We start from the raw sequence: 16,300 nt of genomic DNA, 5'->3' as shown, positions 1-16,300 counted from the left end.
CTCCGACAGTGCTGTGCTCCCTCAGTACTGCCCCTCCGACATTGCGGCGCTCCCTCAGTACTGCCCCTCCGACAGTGCGGCACTCCCTCAGTACTGCCCCTCCGACAGTGCGGCGCTCCCTCAGTACTGCCCCTCCGACAGTGCTGTGCTCCCTCAGTACTGCCCCTCCGACAGTGCGGCACTCCCTCAGTACTGCCCCTCCGACATTGCGGCGCTCCCTCAGTACTGACCCTCCGACAGTGCGGCTCTCCCTCAGTACTGCCCCTCCGACAGTGCGGCTCTCCCTCAGTACTGCACTGGGAGGGTCAGCCTAGCTTTATGTGCTCAAGCCCCTGGAGTGGGACTGTGAACCCACAACCTTCTGACTCAGAGGCGAGGGTGCTGCCCACCGAACCAACTGAGAAAGGTCTGAAATATAAACAGAAAATGCTGGAAACACTCAGGTCAGGCAACATCTGTGGAGCGAGAAACAGATTTAATGTTTCAGGTCTGTGACCTTTCATCAGAACTGGAAAACATTAACTCTATTTCTCTCTCCACAGGCTAGGATTACAAAGCTGGGTGGGAATGTAAGTTGTGAGGTGGATGCAAGGAGGCTTCAAGGGGATATAGACAGGCTAAGTGAGTGGGCAAGAACATGGCAAATGGAATATAATGTGGAGAAATGTGAAGTTATCCACTTTGGTAGGAAAAATAGAAAAGCAGAGTATTTTTTTAAATGGTGAGAGATTGGGAAATGTTGGTGTTCAGAGGGACCTGGGTGTCCTTGTACACGAATCACTGAAAGTTAACATGCAGGTACAGCAAGCAATTAGGAAAGCAAATGGTATGTTGGCCTTTATTACAAGAGGATTTGAGTATAAGAGTAAAGACGTCTTACTGCAATTATATAGGGCCCTGGTGAGACCACACCTGGAGTATTGTGTACAGTTTTGGTCTCCTTACCTAAGGAAGGATATACTTGCCATAGAGGGAGTGCAACGAAGGTTCACCAGACTGATTCCTGGGATGGGGGGATTGTCCTATGAGGATAGATTGAGTAGACTAGGCCTATATTCTCTAGAGTTTAGAAGAATGAGAGGTGATCTCACTGAAACATACAAAATTCTTACAGGGCTTGACAGGGTAGATGCAGGGAGGATGTTTCCCCCTGGCTGGAGAGTCTAGAACCAGGGGTCACAGTCTCAGGATAAGGGGTCGGCCATTTAGGACTGAGATGAGGAGAAATTTCTTCACTCAGAGGGTGGTGAATCTTTGGAATTCTCTGCCCCAGAGGGCAGTGGAGGCTCAGTCGTTGAGTATATTCAAGACAGAGATCAATAGATTCTTGAATATTAAGGGAATCAAGGGATATGGGGATAGTTCAGGAAGGTGGAGCTGAGGTAGAAGATCAGCCGTGATCTTACTGAATGGCAGAGCAGGTTTGAGGGTCCGAACAGCCAACTCCTGCTCCTATTTCTTATGCCCGACCTGCTTAGTGTTTCCAGCATTTTCCGTTTATATTTAAGATTTCCAGCATCCGCAGTATTTTGCCTTTTATAGAGAAAGGTCTTCCAGAGAGAGTCTAGAAGCATTTATGCAACAATTGGATGATGCAGTGCAGCAGACTTTAGGATCTTGCGGCATGGAACGAATGGCCTCCCTTGTAATAATCTCGCGCTGGTCGCTGCTACACCCAACATTGGATCACTACACAGGACTCCGTCACTGGCGCACCAACACCCAGTATTTATTCATTGATTGGATTTAATAAACATAATTTGATCATTCACTGGTGCACCCAGTATTTATTTACACAGGATTTAATTATTCAATTAAAACAGTAACAAAAATAATTTTTTGAAGTAAAAATGAGCACCTACCCAGCATCCTGCGCCTCGTGAGCTCGGATTACTGATAATAAATTATTGTGTTGTAGGAATTCGCACACAGCAGGATAACTGGAAATAAACAGATCAAAACCGGTTAAAGTTATATGAATGGCATTTTAAACAAGATTCCTCACAATTATGAACAGCAGAGATACATTTATGGGGAAGCTGGATAAACACACGAGGGAGAAAGGAAGGGGTTATGCTGCTAGGGTGAGATGCCCATCAGCACCGACACCTCCAAGTCACACACCATCCTGACTTGGAAGTATATCGGCCGATCTTTCATCGTCGCTGGGTCAAAATCCTGGAACTCCCTCCCTAACAGCACTGTGGGGGTACCTTCACCACACGGACTGCAGCGGTTCAAGAAGGCGGCTCACCACCACCTTCTCAAGGGCAACTAGGGATGGGCAATAAATGCTGGCCTTGCCAGCGACACCCACATCAAATAAGAATGAATTAAAAATATAGTTTGTATGTTCACAACAGCATGCACTAAACATTGAAATAAGCCAGCCACATGGGAATACTATGTCCTGTGCACCCCATCACCAACATGTGGAGGCTTTTGCCGACAGCAGCTTTCCTTTGTTCCCTGATTTCAATCATTCTTGTTAAGAACCAGACAGTTCTGGTCTCCATATTACATAAGAGAGTATAGCGGCACTGGCGAAGGTGCAAAAAAGATTTACAAGGATGATACCAGAACTGAGAGCTTATAACCATCAGGAAAGATTGTACAGGCTGGGGCTCTTTTCTCTAGAAGAGTGGTGACCTGATAGAGTTCTTTAAGATTATGAAGGGGTTCGATAGGGTAGACGTAGAGAAGATGTTTCCACTTGTGGGGGAGACCAGAACTAGGGGTCATCAATATAAGATAGTCACTAATAAATCCAATCGGGAATTCAGGAGAAACTTCTTTACCCAGAGAGTGGTGAGAATGTGGAACTCGCTACCACAGGGAGTGGTTGAGGCGAATAGTATAGATACATTTAAGGGGAAGCTAGATAAACACACGAGGGAGAAAGGAATAGAAGGATATGCCGATAGAGTGAGATGAAGAGGGGTGGGAGGAGGCTGGTGTGGAGAATAAACAACAGCATAAACCAGCTGGGCTGAATGGCCTGTTTCTGTGCTGTACATTTTCTGTAATAAAAGGTCATCGCCACTTCCATCTATAACCTGGTCTGCTCTACATGATATATCTGACATTGGCCCAGAAATTCGGGTCTCCACGGGTGAGTACGCACGGGGTACTCACCCGTAAGCCCAATGGAAGTGCCAGTTTCCTGCATGCGCGGGAAACCGGCACTTCCATTCCCCTGAACGAAGAGGTTCAGAGGTCGAACGCGTGCGCAGGAGAGGCAGCGCGTGCGTATCGAACTTCATTTTTTTTTTTGCAGGTTTTCCCGGGAGGGTAAGTCTCCAGAAGTTACACATATAAAAAGCAGGCGTAAGGCCTGCTTTTTACAAGGTAAGTGGTGAATTAATTAAAATTAAAACATTTTTCCCACAGGTTTATTATTTTTAAATACTTTAAAGGTAAGTTTATTTTTAGCTCCGTTAGAAAATAAAATTATTTTTTTCAAAAATTTAAATTATTGTTTAAAATAGTTATTTCATGTAATTTATAGTTTATTTAAAAAATGTGATTTTGTTTTAAATTTATTTGAAGATTTAGTGATGTTTTGGGGCTTATAGTATTTATAAGTTTGACAGCCCTTCCTGTCAAATTTATGAATGAAGCATTCCCTGCTCCAATTGGCTCTCCATGGCCCACGTGATCCCAGGGGAGGCTTCGAACTAACTGCGCCCCTGGGATACGCAAGCACTGCGCGCCGGCAGTTGGAGGAGGCCCAGGATCGGAATCCCACGCGGGCCCACAGCTCAACGGCCGGCGCGCTAGGTAAGTGCAGGTCGGGGGCTTGCACCCGCGGGAAGCCCCTGACCCGAATTTCTGGGCCATTATCTTGTTGCTTCCCTTGTATTGGTAGCTACTTCACAGTAGAGGGGATTAATGCCAGGCTGCTCTGGACTAAAAAACAGAAGACGGCACTAAGGAAGGGATAGCTTACTTTGCAAGTAGAGTCATATTCATTCCCCACACACGGTTGAAGCCTAGTCTAGTTTGATGGGGGAGGCACGTCACCATTGTACTGCAGTGGGGTGCTGTCTCCGTCCCTTGTTCCACATAAAGCTCAGGACACAAGCTATTTTAATTTGATCGGAGAGCTAAACTGAAAACTAACCTTCAACACCAACCCAAAGAAAACTCTGCCCTGGACGACCCATCACCCCCTGTGCTCGCTGACCTACATTGGCTCCCGGTCCAGCAAAGCCTCGATTTTAAAATTCTAATCCTGGTTTTCCAATCCCTCCATGGCCTCGTCCCTCCCCATCTCTGTAATCTCCTCCAGCCCTACAAACCCTCCGAGATCTCTGCGCTCCTCCAATTCTGGCCTCTTGAGCATCCCCCGATTTCCATCGCTCCACCATTGGCGGCCGTGCCTTCAGCCGCCTGGGCCCCGAGCTCTGGAATTCCCTCCCTAAACCTCTCCGCCTCTCTCTCCTCCTTTAAGACGCTCCTTAAAACCGACCTCTTTGACCGAGCTTTTGGTCACCTGTCCCAATATCTTATGTGGCTCGGTGTCAAATTTTGTCTGATAATCACTCCTGTGAAGCACCTTGGGATGTTTTACTATGTTAAAGGCGCTATATAAATACAGAACAGAAAATGCTGGAAAAACTCAGCAGGCCAGGCAACATCCGTGGAGAGGAAATAGAGTCAACCTAATCTAGAGCTGTCTTTTGTCTCCACTAGTCCTATCACCATCTCGTCTCGTTTTGAATACCTCTTAATGTCTCTTTTCTTTTGTTCTCTCCCAGCCTGGCCTCTTAATCTACTGTATTTCATTTCCTGTGCTTCTTTAGTCTTGACAAAGGGTTTTCACCTGAAACGTTGACTCCATTTTCTCTCCACGGATGCTGCCCTGACCTGCTGAGTTTTTCCAGCATTTTCTGTTGTTATTTCAGATTTCCAGCATCTGCAGTATTTTGCTATTATATAAATACAGATTGAGCGTCCCAAATCTGGAATGTTCCAGTATCCGGACTCCGGGACGATTGGTGGCAGGGGTCCGGAATCCGTAAAATGTTCCGGAATCTGGACACCCTGAGGGAGGCTTATCAAAAACCGGAACCTGGGCATTTCCGGATTCAGCACGTGTTTCTGATGTTCCGAAGTCCGGAAATATCGCAACCTGGGCTCGGGCGTTTCCGGACTTCGGACATCAGAAACACGTTCCGAAGTCCGGAAAAACCCGAAAACCGGCTCGGCCTCAGTTGCCGGATTCGGGACGCTCTACCTGTACAAGTTGTTGTTGGTGTCGGAGGGGGACTAGAAATAAACCCTACTGCTTGGTTTGCTTTTTTTAATGGCCTTGCTAACCTGTGTCGCAACTTTTAGTGATTTGTGTATTTGTACTCCTAGATCCCTTTGTTCCTCCATCCCACCCAGACTCACACCCTCCAAACTGTAATAACTCACATTTATCTGTGTTGAACTTCATTTGCCAATTATATGCCCATTCTGCAAGTTTATGAATGTCTTCTTGTAATTTGTTACAGTCCTCCTCAGTATTGACTGAAATAGGGAGATCTCGAAGGGTTGTAGGGCTGGAGAAGGTGAGAGAGAGAGGGAGGAGCGAGGCCATGGAGGGATCTGAACATGAGGATTTTTAAATTGAGGCATTGCTGTACCGGGAGCCAATGTAGTCAGCGAGCACGGCGGGGGGGTTGTGAACGGGACTCGGTGAGAGTTAGGACACGGGGGCAGCAGAGTTTTGGATGAGTTGAAGTTTACAGAAGGTGGAAGATTCCCGGCCAGGGGAGTGCTGGAATACTTGAGTCTAGAGGTAACAAAACCATGTATAAGGGTTTCAGATGCAGATGGACGGAGGCAGGGGAGGGACGGGCGATGTTACGAAGGTGGGAATAGCCCGACTTTTGCGACGAAGCGGATATGGGTTCAGAAGCTCAGCTCGGGATCAAACAGGTCACTGAGGCCTCAAACAAAGGGCTGCACTTCTTTCTTTGCGGTGTAGTGACAACAGGGCATACTAGAGAGCTTGGAGAGATTATTATTTGGTGATATTGGTAGTAAGAGAAATTGGTCGTGGACAGAGGAAAACTCCCTGGTCATCTCTGTCCATGTGAACTATTGGATCTCGAGTAACACGTCTCATCCAACAGTGCGGCGCTCCCTCAGTACTGACCCTCCGACAGTGCGGCACTCCCTCAGTACTGCCCCTCCGACAGTGCGGCGCTCCCTCAGTACTGCCCCTCCGACAGTGCGGTGCTCCCTCAGTACTGCCCCTCCGACAGTGCGGCGCTCCCTCAGTACTGCCCCTCCGACAGTGCGGCGCTCCCTCAGTACTGCCCCTCCGACAGTGCGGCGCTTCCTCAGTACTGCCCCTCCGACAGTGCGGCGCTCCCTTAGTACTGCCCCTCCGACAGTGCGGCGCTCCCTCAGTACTGCCCCTCCGACAGTGCGGCGCTCCCTCAGTACTGCCCCTCCGACAGTGCGGCGCTCCCTCAGTACCGCCCCTCCGACGCTCCCTCAGTACTGCCCCTCCGACAGTGCGGCGCTCCCTCAGTACTGCCCCTCCGACAGTGCGGCGCTCCCTCAGTACTGCCCCTCCGACAGTGCGGTGCTCCCTCAGTACTGCCCCTCCGACACTGCGGCGCTCCCTCAGTACTGCTCCTCCGACAGTGCGGCGCTCCCTCAGTACTGCCCCTCCGACAGTGCGGCGCTCCCTCAGTACTGCCTCTCCGACAGTGAAGCGCTCCCTCAGTACTGCCCCTCCGACAGTGCGGCGCTCCCTCAGTACTGCCCCTCCGACAGTGCGGCGCTCCCTCAGTACTGCCCCTCCGACAGTGCGGCGCTCCCTCAGTACTGCCTCTCCGACAGTGAAGCGCTCCCTCAGTACTGCACTGGGAGTGTCAGCCTAGATTTTTGTGCTCAAGTCTCTGGAGTGGGACTTGAACCCACAACCTGCTGACTCAGAGGCGAGAGTGCCGCCCACTGAGCTGAGCTCACACTTGCAGGGGGTTTGTCAAATATTTTGCATATTTACAAACCAGTATTGTTGCTCGTGACGGCAAAAAATAAAACCAATGCCAGTTTTTTCCCCTCAGGCAGTGGGGGAGGATAATGGGCGGCCCACACATTTTTTAAGCAGCAGGCATGTCACGGAATCCAATTACTAAATCAGAAAAGCAGCCACCACCTGGCAGAAATAAGATCAATCATTGGCCCGGATTTCCCAGGACCCGCAAGGTTCCGGGATTCCGCGTGTCGGTGCGCGTGCAGGAAAACCCGGAACTTGCCATCAGTCAGGTTTCAGCTCGACAGATTGTCCGAATCCGCTGGGAACGGACACTCGCTGGCGCAGGGCGGGGATATTTGCTCAACTAACTGCCCAGAGAATGCCCGCAAAACCCTTGCGCCCGGTGCAAGCAGGCGTAGGGCCTTCCTTTACCAGCGTAAGGGTTTAAACAAATTTTAAAATAAAACATTTTTAATTGATTTGAACATTCAAAAACCTTTTAAAATTAGTTTAGTTTATTTTTGGCCCCTTTAAAAATGTTTACATTTATTTTTCAAAAAGTTACATTTTTTGTTTTAAATGTTTAATGAAACTGTATTTTAATTCATTTTAAACCTGCGATGATTTATTTTTGTTTAGGTTGTGTGAAAGTGTGTTTTTTGGGGGATTCCGTGCGTAGATGGAATCTCAAAGGGAATCCCCCCTTTCTCACTGGTTGGGCCGGTCCGCGTGATGCCAGGGACGCTTGCGAACCGCGCGAGCCCCCGGGATATGTGGGCCCTTACCCAGGCGTCCGCCCGCAGGCCCAGGACCGCGAGAGTCCGGAGTTACGGAGGCACCAGGTCGGTGCTGACTTTCCCCGCGGAGCGGAGGCATTCGCCCCACGGGAAGCCCCCGATCCGCAATTTCCAGCCTATTAATTCAAAATCCATCTCTTGTATTCTGTCTGCACACATGGTCGACCTTCGCCAGTATCAAGGTAGTCTTGGGAACTCTCAACGGAAACTATTCATGTCAACTGGTCACGCTGTATTTACCCTCTCCTGCCCTTGGAGCCGCTGCAGTGCCACCTTTGGCAGGAGGGTATGACTGCAATGTGACACGTTGACCTGGGCATGTTGTGATCTGGAACGCGCTGCCTGAAAGGGCAGTGGAAGCAGATTCAATAGTAACTTTCTAAAGGGAATTGGATAAATACTTGAAAAGGAAACATTTTGCAGGGCTCTGGGGAAAGAGTGGGACTAATTGGAGAGCTCTTTCAAAGAGCCGGCACAGGCACGATGGGCCGAATGGCCTCCTTCGGTGCTGTATGATTCTATATTCCATCACAGATGTCCAATCGGAATTTATAATGGAATATAAAAATACAACAGAAAATCTAACCTTTCATAAGAATTAGGAGCTGGAGTCGGCCACACGGCCCCTCGAGCCTGCTCCGCCATTCAATGAGATCACGGCTGATCATCGACCTCAACTCCACTTTCCCGCCCTATCCCCATATCCCTCGATTCCCCTAGAGTCCAAAAATCACCACCCTCTGAGTGAAGAAATTCCTCCTCATCTCAGTCCTCAATGGCCGACCCCTTATCCTCAGACTGTGCCCCCTCTAGTTCTAGACTCTCCAGCCAGGGGGAAACAGCCTCTCAGCATCTACCCTGTCAATGCCCCTCAGAATCTTGTATGTTTCAATGAGATCACCTCTCATTCTTCTACACTCCAGAGAGTATCGGCCCAATCTACTCAATCTCTCCTCATAGGACAGCCCTCTCATCCCATTTTAAATGGGGCTGGCTTAAGTCAGTGTTTGCTGATCTATTTATCTCCTGCCCTCCACTGCACCATAAGACTACACTGGGGTCTTGTCTTCCCATGTGGGAGAGTGACCAGTTAATAATTCAATCACGGCACTGCTACCCGATAGTAAATAACTCTGCTCCACCAGCCACAAAGATGGAGGAGTGGAAAGGGAAACTAAATCACAATCCTCTTTGCTACGTGTACCCGACTTCCAATCTGTAATTTTCTACTCCGTGTCCTGTTGCCTACGCTTGCAGGGTACACCAGCTCCATTTACTGCTTTCTGGAGAAGTGAAGTAGGTAATTAATTTCCTCAGAGTGTGGCTCTTTACTGGCACTGCACAGCAGTTATGTGAGGCAGCGCTGAACGAGCCAGACCAATATTTAGCACAGGCCAGAGAAAATGCTCCCACTATTTTCCCAAGCCGTCAGTCACTAAGCTAATTGCGCACATTCACAACTTCCCTCGGTTGGGATACAACAATCATAGATGGGTGTCCCCCCTCCGACACCAGCCAAGAATCTGGGGGGGGGGGGTTTGGAGGATTTCCTGGCTGTTGGGATTTACTGTCTGTTATTGGTGATAAGATCGAGTGAAAGCAGATTTCAGCTCTCCGTGCTGGCTCCTGCTCACGAGACCATGGCCGAGGTTACAGCCGGCCTCATTTTCGAGCAGAACAATTCGGCCGTTCAAAGGGTGCGGACTGGGCACTGGGCAATGTTTCCCCCTAGTTTATTTTTTGGGAGCACGGGCCAGGCCCCGCGCGCGGCCCATTCACGGTCCTGGGCTGCATGGGCCCGGCAGAGAGCTGCACGGCCGCGCAGTTCAAAGGCAACGTTGGTGCTGGGATGTGTCCAACAGCAGAGGCCCGTTGATTCAGGATTTAGGGTCGACTTCCCCAAAATGGGGACGCTCCAACCGCCTTAAAGGTGACCTAGCAAAGATTGTGAATCGTCGGGTAGGCAGAATTCTCCTGCAACTGGCAGAGTGACTCCGTGGCTTTCAATGCTCCTGGTGTCTCTCACAGGTGTTTGTTTCATGGTTAGATTCACAGAATCTCACAGCACAGAAGGAGGCCATTCGGCCCAACGTGCCTGTGCCAGCTCTTTGAAAGAGCTCTCCAATTAGTCCCACTCCCCCCTGCTCTTTCCCCACAGCCCTGCACATTTTCCCCTTCAAGTATTTATCCAATTCCCTTTTGAAAGTTTCTATTGAATCTGCGTCCACCGCCCTTTCAGGCAGCGCGTTCCAGATCACAACAACTCGCTGCGTAAAAAACATTCTCCTCATCTCCCCCTCTGGTTCTTTTGCCGATTATCTTCAATCTGTGTCCTCTGGTTACCGACCCTCCTGCCACTGGAAACAGTTTCTCCCGATCTACTCGATCAAAAACCCTTCATGATTTTGAACACCTCTGTCAAATCTCCCCTTAACCTTCTCTGCTCTAAGGAGAACAATCCCAGCTTCTCCAGTCTCTCCACGTAACTGAAGTCCCTCATCCCTGGAACCATTCTGGTCAATCTCCTCTGCACCCTCTCCAAAGTCTGTAAATTTACGAACTGCGCACTAATCCAAACACTAGGTAGTAATTCGTAAAACGTAGAAATGACCGGGTGCCATATTAGCATGGACACAGAACGGGCTAATAACAAGCCCACTTTTAACTGATATTTTAAGCAGGACATAACTCCCTCAATCCACGCTGACACTGTGGCTCCTGGCTGGTCTCCCACCTTCTACCCTACGTAAACTATAGCTCATCCAAAACTCGGCTGCCTGTGTCCTAACTCGCAGCAAGTCCCGTTCACCCATCACCCCTGTGCTCGCTGACCTACATTGGCTCCCGGTTAAGCAGCGCCTCGATTTCAAAATTCTCATCCTTGTTTTCAAATCCCTCCCTGGCCTCGCTCCTTCCCATCTCTGTAACCTCCTCCAGCCCCACAGCCTCCGAGATATCTACACTCCTCCAATCCTGGCCTCTTGAGCACCCTCGATTTTAATCGCTCCACCACTGGTGGCCGTGCCTTCAGCTGCCTGGGCCCTGAGCTCTGGAATTCCCTCCCTAAACCTCTCCGCCTCTCTCTCTTCCTTTGAGACGCTCCTTAAAACCTCCCTCTTTGACCCAGCTTTTGGTCACCTGCCCTAATATCTCCTTATGTGGCTCGGTGTCAAATTTTTTGTCTTAAAATACTCCTGTGCAGCGCCCTGGGACGTTTTACTATGTTAAGGGCGCTCTATAAATACAAGTTGTTGTTGCTCAGAGGCAAGGTTGCTACCAACTAAGTCAAGCCGAGGCTTGGACATTGCTTTCTCTCGATCCCTGATTCCCACTCATCCTATGAAGGATGCCGAGAGCGTTTCGAAGCTGCGACATCACTTGGCCACTCAGCAGGAGGAAGCCGAGGTCTCCGCCGAGCGATTTCTGCCGTCGTGGCAAGAGTTACCGCGAATCCCGTCGCTCCAGCACAGCTCGCGTCAGAAACTGCCGCGCTCCTTGGAAGTGGATAAGAAATGCAAACACCCCGACCACAGCCCCACCCCCCCCCACCCATCCCACCCCCCAAAAAAATAAAGCTGAACTGCAGAATTATACGATCCACAAGTAGAACGGAAGCATATTTATTTAATCAGTGAAATTCCACGTTTGCAGGGCTATGGGGCAAGAGCGGGGGAGTTTTTCGCCTCTCCGAGGAGATCACTTGGTTTTTGGATGGGGTGCGGTGTGTAGATATTGCGATACATACGGGATCACAACTGTGGGGGCCAGCTAGGTGGGCCAGAGTAACCTTACCCGTCCTGTGCACTAACCCATCAAATGCTCCCATGTTAGTTCATGCAAATATTGTCCAGTATTTGTCCACAGGAACAGGGGGAGGCTATTCAGCCCCTCCAGCCTGTTCCGCCATTCAATGAGATCATGGCTGATCTGTATCCTAACTCCATCTGCCCATCTAGGTTCCCGAACCCCTCGGTACCCGTACCTAACAAAAATCTATCAAGCTCAGTTTTGAAATTTTCAGTTGACCTTTGGGGGGGAGAGTTCCAGATTTCCACTCTCCCTTGTGTGAAGAAGTGCTTCCTGACATCACCCCTGAACTGTCTGGCTCGAATGTTAAGGTTCCGCCCCCTTGTTCTGGACTCCCCCCCCCCCCCCACCACCAGAGGAAATAGTTTCTGCACTGGGTCCTTTTTGTTACAGGCAATAATAGAGATACCGCATCTTCCTAGGCAGTTAAGAAGGCAAATGGTATGTTGGCCTTCGTAGCGAGAGGATTAGAGTACAGGAGCAAGGATGTCTTGCTGCAGTTGTACAGGGCCTTGGTGAAACCACACCTTGAGTATTGTGTGCAGTTTTGGTCGCCTTATCTGAGGAAGGATGTTCTTGCCATGGAGGGGGTGCAGCGAGGATTCACCAGACTGATACCTGGGATGGCAGGAATGACGTATGAGGGGAGATTGGGTCGATTAAGCTTATATTCGCTATAAGGCTAAAGGAATCAAGGGATATGGGGAGAAGGCAGGGACTGGGTACTGAATGCAACTGGACCCTGGACTTCCTAACAAACAGACCCCAGTCTGTCAAATTAGGTAACCACACCTCCCCCCCCCCGACCCTGAACACGGGGGCCCCACAAGGATGTGTGCTGAGCCCCCTCCTCTACTCCCTCTTCACCCACGACTGTGTGGCTGTTCATGGTTCCAACACCATCAAGTTTGCGGATGATACCACGGTAGTAGGCCAGATCACCAACAACAATGAGTCAGCCGACAGGGAGGAGGTCCAGCATCTCGTGAAGTGGTGCGCCGATAACAACCTGGCCCTTAACATCAAGAAAACCAAAGAAATCATTGTGGACTTCAGGAAGTCTAAAGGCGGAAGTCACACCCCCATCCACATCAATGGGGCTGTGGTGGAAAGGGTGGACAGCTTTAAGTTCCTCGGAGTCCACATCACGGAAGACCTCTCCTGGTCCCTCAATACCTCCTCTCTGGTGAAGAAGGCCCAGCAGCGCCTATATTTCCTAAGGAGGCTGAAGTGATGTAACCTGTCACCCCTGATCCTCTCTAACTTTTACCGCTGCACAATAGAGAGCATCCTGACGAACTGTATCACAGTATGGTATGGCAGCTGTAGCTACTATGACCGGAAAGCCCTGCAGCGGGTAGTCAAAACTGCCCAACGCATTACCGGCACCCGGCTACCGACCATAGAGCACATATACCAGAAACGCTGTTTACGGAGGTCACAGTCCATCATCAAAGACCCTACCCACCCCAGCCACAGTCTGTTCGCCCTCCTGCCATCTGGGAGACGCTACTGATGCATTCGCACCCGTACGACCAGATTTAGGAACAGCTTCTTTCCCAGGGCTGTCATCCTACTGAACTCCACAAATAAACTCTAAAGCCTGCACATCTGCCAATGCACTTTATTATGGTTATGTTTATGTTAATGTATTACAAGCCAAATGTATGTTGAATGTTTAAATGTCTTAATCTAAATGTACACTCTCGGGAGCTGTAAGCCGACATTTCGTTGTACTGCACTTGTGCACTAACAATGACAATAAAAGTTGATTTGATGTGGATGATCAGCCACAATCTCATTAAATGGCGGAACAGGCTCGAGGAGCCGAATGGCCTATTCCTGCTCCTATCTTCTATGTTTCTATGTTTCCTAATAAGCTGCAAAGCATCTATCTAGTGTTAGGTGCAAGTATATCTTTGCTTGCCCTTACCAAAGAGGTACAGTGGTTGAACTTGAACTCCATCTTTGGTTTCAAGTGGAAACATTGTGGTTGCAGTACCGTTCCTCGTCAGCAGATGGCGGTGCGCAACTGTGCACAGCTTTTAGAAACAACTTGTCCAAGAGCATTGACCCTATGAGTTGCTGCTTACTGCTCAAGGTGGAGTAAAATTACTCTTTGCAAGTGATTACCTTAACTTTAATATCTGGAGTAATTACTGCTTCAGCATATAAACAGAACATCTGTCTTGAACTCTGCTGCTGCCCGTGTCCTAACTCACACCCAGTCCCGTTCACCCATCACCCCCTGTGCTCACTGCCCCGTGTCCTAACTCACACCCAGTCCCGTTCACCCATCACCCCCTGTGCTCACTGCCCCGTGTCCTAACTCACACCCAGTCCCGTTCACCCATCACCCCCTGTGCTCACTGCCCCGTGTCCTAACTCACACCCAGTCCCGTTCACCCATCACCCCCTGTGCTCACTGCCCCGTGTCCTAACTCACACCCAGTCCCGTTCACCCATCACCCCCTGTGCTCACTGCCCCGTGTCCTAACTCACACCCAGTCCCGTTCACCCATCACCCCCTGTGCTCACTGCCCCATGTCCTAACTCTCACCCAGTCCCGTTCACCCATCACCCCCTGTGCTCACTGCCCCGTGTCCTAACTCACACCCAGTCCCGTTCACCCATCACCCCGTGCTCACTGCCCCGTGTCCTAACTCACACCCAGTCCCGTTCACCCATCACCCCGTGCTCACTGCCCCGTGTCCTAACTCACACCCAGTCCCGTTCACCCATCACCCCCCGTGCTCACTGCCCCGTGTCCTAACTCACACCCAGTCCCGTTCACCCATCACCCCCCGTACTCACTGCCCCGTGTCCTAACTCACACCCAGTCCCGTTCACCCATCACCCCCTGTGCTCGCTGCCCCGTGTCCTAACTCGCACCCAGTCCCGTTCACCCATCACCCCCTGTGCTCATTGCCCCGTGTCCTAACTCACACCCAGTCCCGTTCACCCATCACCCCCTGTGCTCACTGCCCCGTGTCTTAACTCACACCCAGCCCCGTTCACCCATCACCCCGTGCTCACTGCCCCGTGTCTTAACTCACACCCAGTCCCGTTCACCCATCACCCCCTGTGCTCACTGCCCCGTGTCCTAACTCACACCCAGTCCCGTTCACCCATCACCCCCTGTGCTCACTGCCCCGTGTCCTAACTCACACCCAGTCCCGTTCACCCATCACCCCGTGCTCACTGCCCCGTGTCCTAACTCACACCAAGTCGCGTTCACCCATCACCCCCTGTGCTCACTGCCCCGTGTCCTAACTCACACCCAGTCCCGTTCACCCATCACCCCCTGTGCTCACTGCCCCGTGTCCTAACTCGCACCCAGTCCCGTTCACCCATCACCCCGTGCTCACTGCCCCGTGTCCTAACTCACACCCAGTCCCGTTCACCCATCACCCCCTGTGCTCACTGCCCCGTGTCCTAACTCACACCCAGCCCCGTTCACCCATCACCCCGTGCTCACTGCCCCGTGTCCTAACTCGCACCCAGTCCCGTTCACCCATCACCCCGTGCTCACTGCCCCGTGTCCTAACTCGCACCCAGTCCCGTTCACCCATCACCCCCTGTGCTCACTGCCCCGTGTCCTAACTCGCACCCAGTCCCGTTCACCCATCACCCCGTGTTCACTGCCCCGTGTCCTAACTCGCACCAAGTCCCGTTCACCCATCACCCCCTCTGCTCACTGCCCCGTGTCCTAACTCACACCCAGTCCCGTTCACCCATCACCCCCTGTGCTCGCTGACCTACATTGGCTCCCGGTCCGGCAACACCTCGATTTTAAAATTCTCATCCTGGTTTTCAAATCCCTCCATGGCCTCGCCCCTCCCTATCTCTGTAACCTCCTCCAGCCCCACAAACCTCAGAGATCTCTGCGCTCCTCCAATTCTGGCCTCTTGAGCATCCCCGATTTCCATCGCTCCACCATTGGCGGCCGTGCCTTCAGCCGCCTGGGCCCCGAGCTCTGGAATTCCCTCCCTAAACCTCTCCGCCTCTCTCCCCTCCTTTAAGACGCTCCTCAAAACCTGCCTCTTTGACCAAGCTTTTGGTCACCAGTCCCAATATCTCCTTCTGTGGCTCGGTGTCAAATTCTATTTGATAATCGCTCCTGTGAAGAGTCTTGGGATGTTTTACTACGTTAAAGGTGCTATATAAATACAAGTTGTTGTTGTCTCAAGGCACAGAAAATATCAAGGTAGTGTGAAAAGCACTGGCCTATACATTTGAAGATAGAATCATAGAAATGGTTACTGACATGAATCCTGTCATTCATGTGGAAATGATACTGGGCGGCCTGCTGGTGGCGCTGTCCAGGGAGAGTATAAATACTCGGGCACGGGCCCAGCTTGCTCAGGACATTCTTAACAGGAACTAGTGAAGGACACAACTAGACCTCCATGTTGTAAAACAGTTGATTAAACCTTTGTTTAACGCTTAGACCAAGTGCCTAGTAGTTTTCTTACGTCAGTTACAGTACAGTAGGAGGCCATTCGGCCTGTCGAGCCCATGCCGGCTCTCTGCAAGAGCAGTTCAGCTAATCCCGCTCCCCCTGCTCTGTCCCCGTAGCCCCGCAAAATGTTTTCCTTCAGATACTTCTCCAGCTCCCTTTTGAAAGCCCCGATTGAATCTGCCTGCACCGCCCTCTCAGGCAGCGCGTTCCACATCATCATTTGAAATGGATCGGTGGGTAAGTGAATGGAAC

The 16,300-nt window shown here is 50.8% G+C and overlaps 1 protein-coding gene across 4 annotated transcripts in view; it reads right to left on the bottom strand.

Annotated features, from left to right (window-relative positions):
- The window catches only part of LOC147122495 (protein phosphatase 3 catalytic subunit alpha), a 408,075-nt gene that overhangs the window by 73,077 nt on the left and 318,698 nt on the right, over positions 1–16,300 (bottom strand). For all 4 annotated transcript variants that reach the window (XM_086005830.1, XM_086005811.1, XM_086005840.1 and 1 more), the window contains exon 7: positions 1,863–1,940. In XM_086005830.1, coding sequence (XP_085861956.1) covers positions 1,863–1,940 — 78 coding nt within the window. The remainder of the gene's footprint in view (positions 1–1,862; positions 1,941–16,300) is intronic.

This window comes from Somniosus microcephalus, chromosome 2 (assembly GCF_052327205.1).
Source record: "Somniosus microcephalus isolate GS21.2 chromosome 2, FLI_Smic_1.0, whole genome shotgun sequence".
In the NCBI taxonomy this organism is placed as follows: Eukaryota; Metazoa; Chordata; class Chondrichthyes; order Squaliformes; family Somniosidae; genus Somniosus; species Somniosus microcephalus.
Note: the sequence above shows the minus strand (reverse complement) of the source record. Positions and strands in the feature narration are given on the sequence as shown.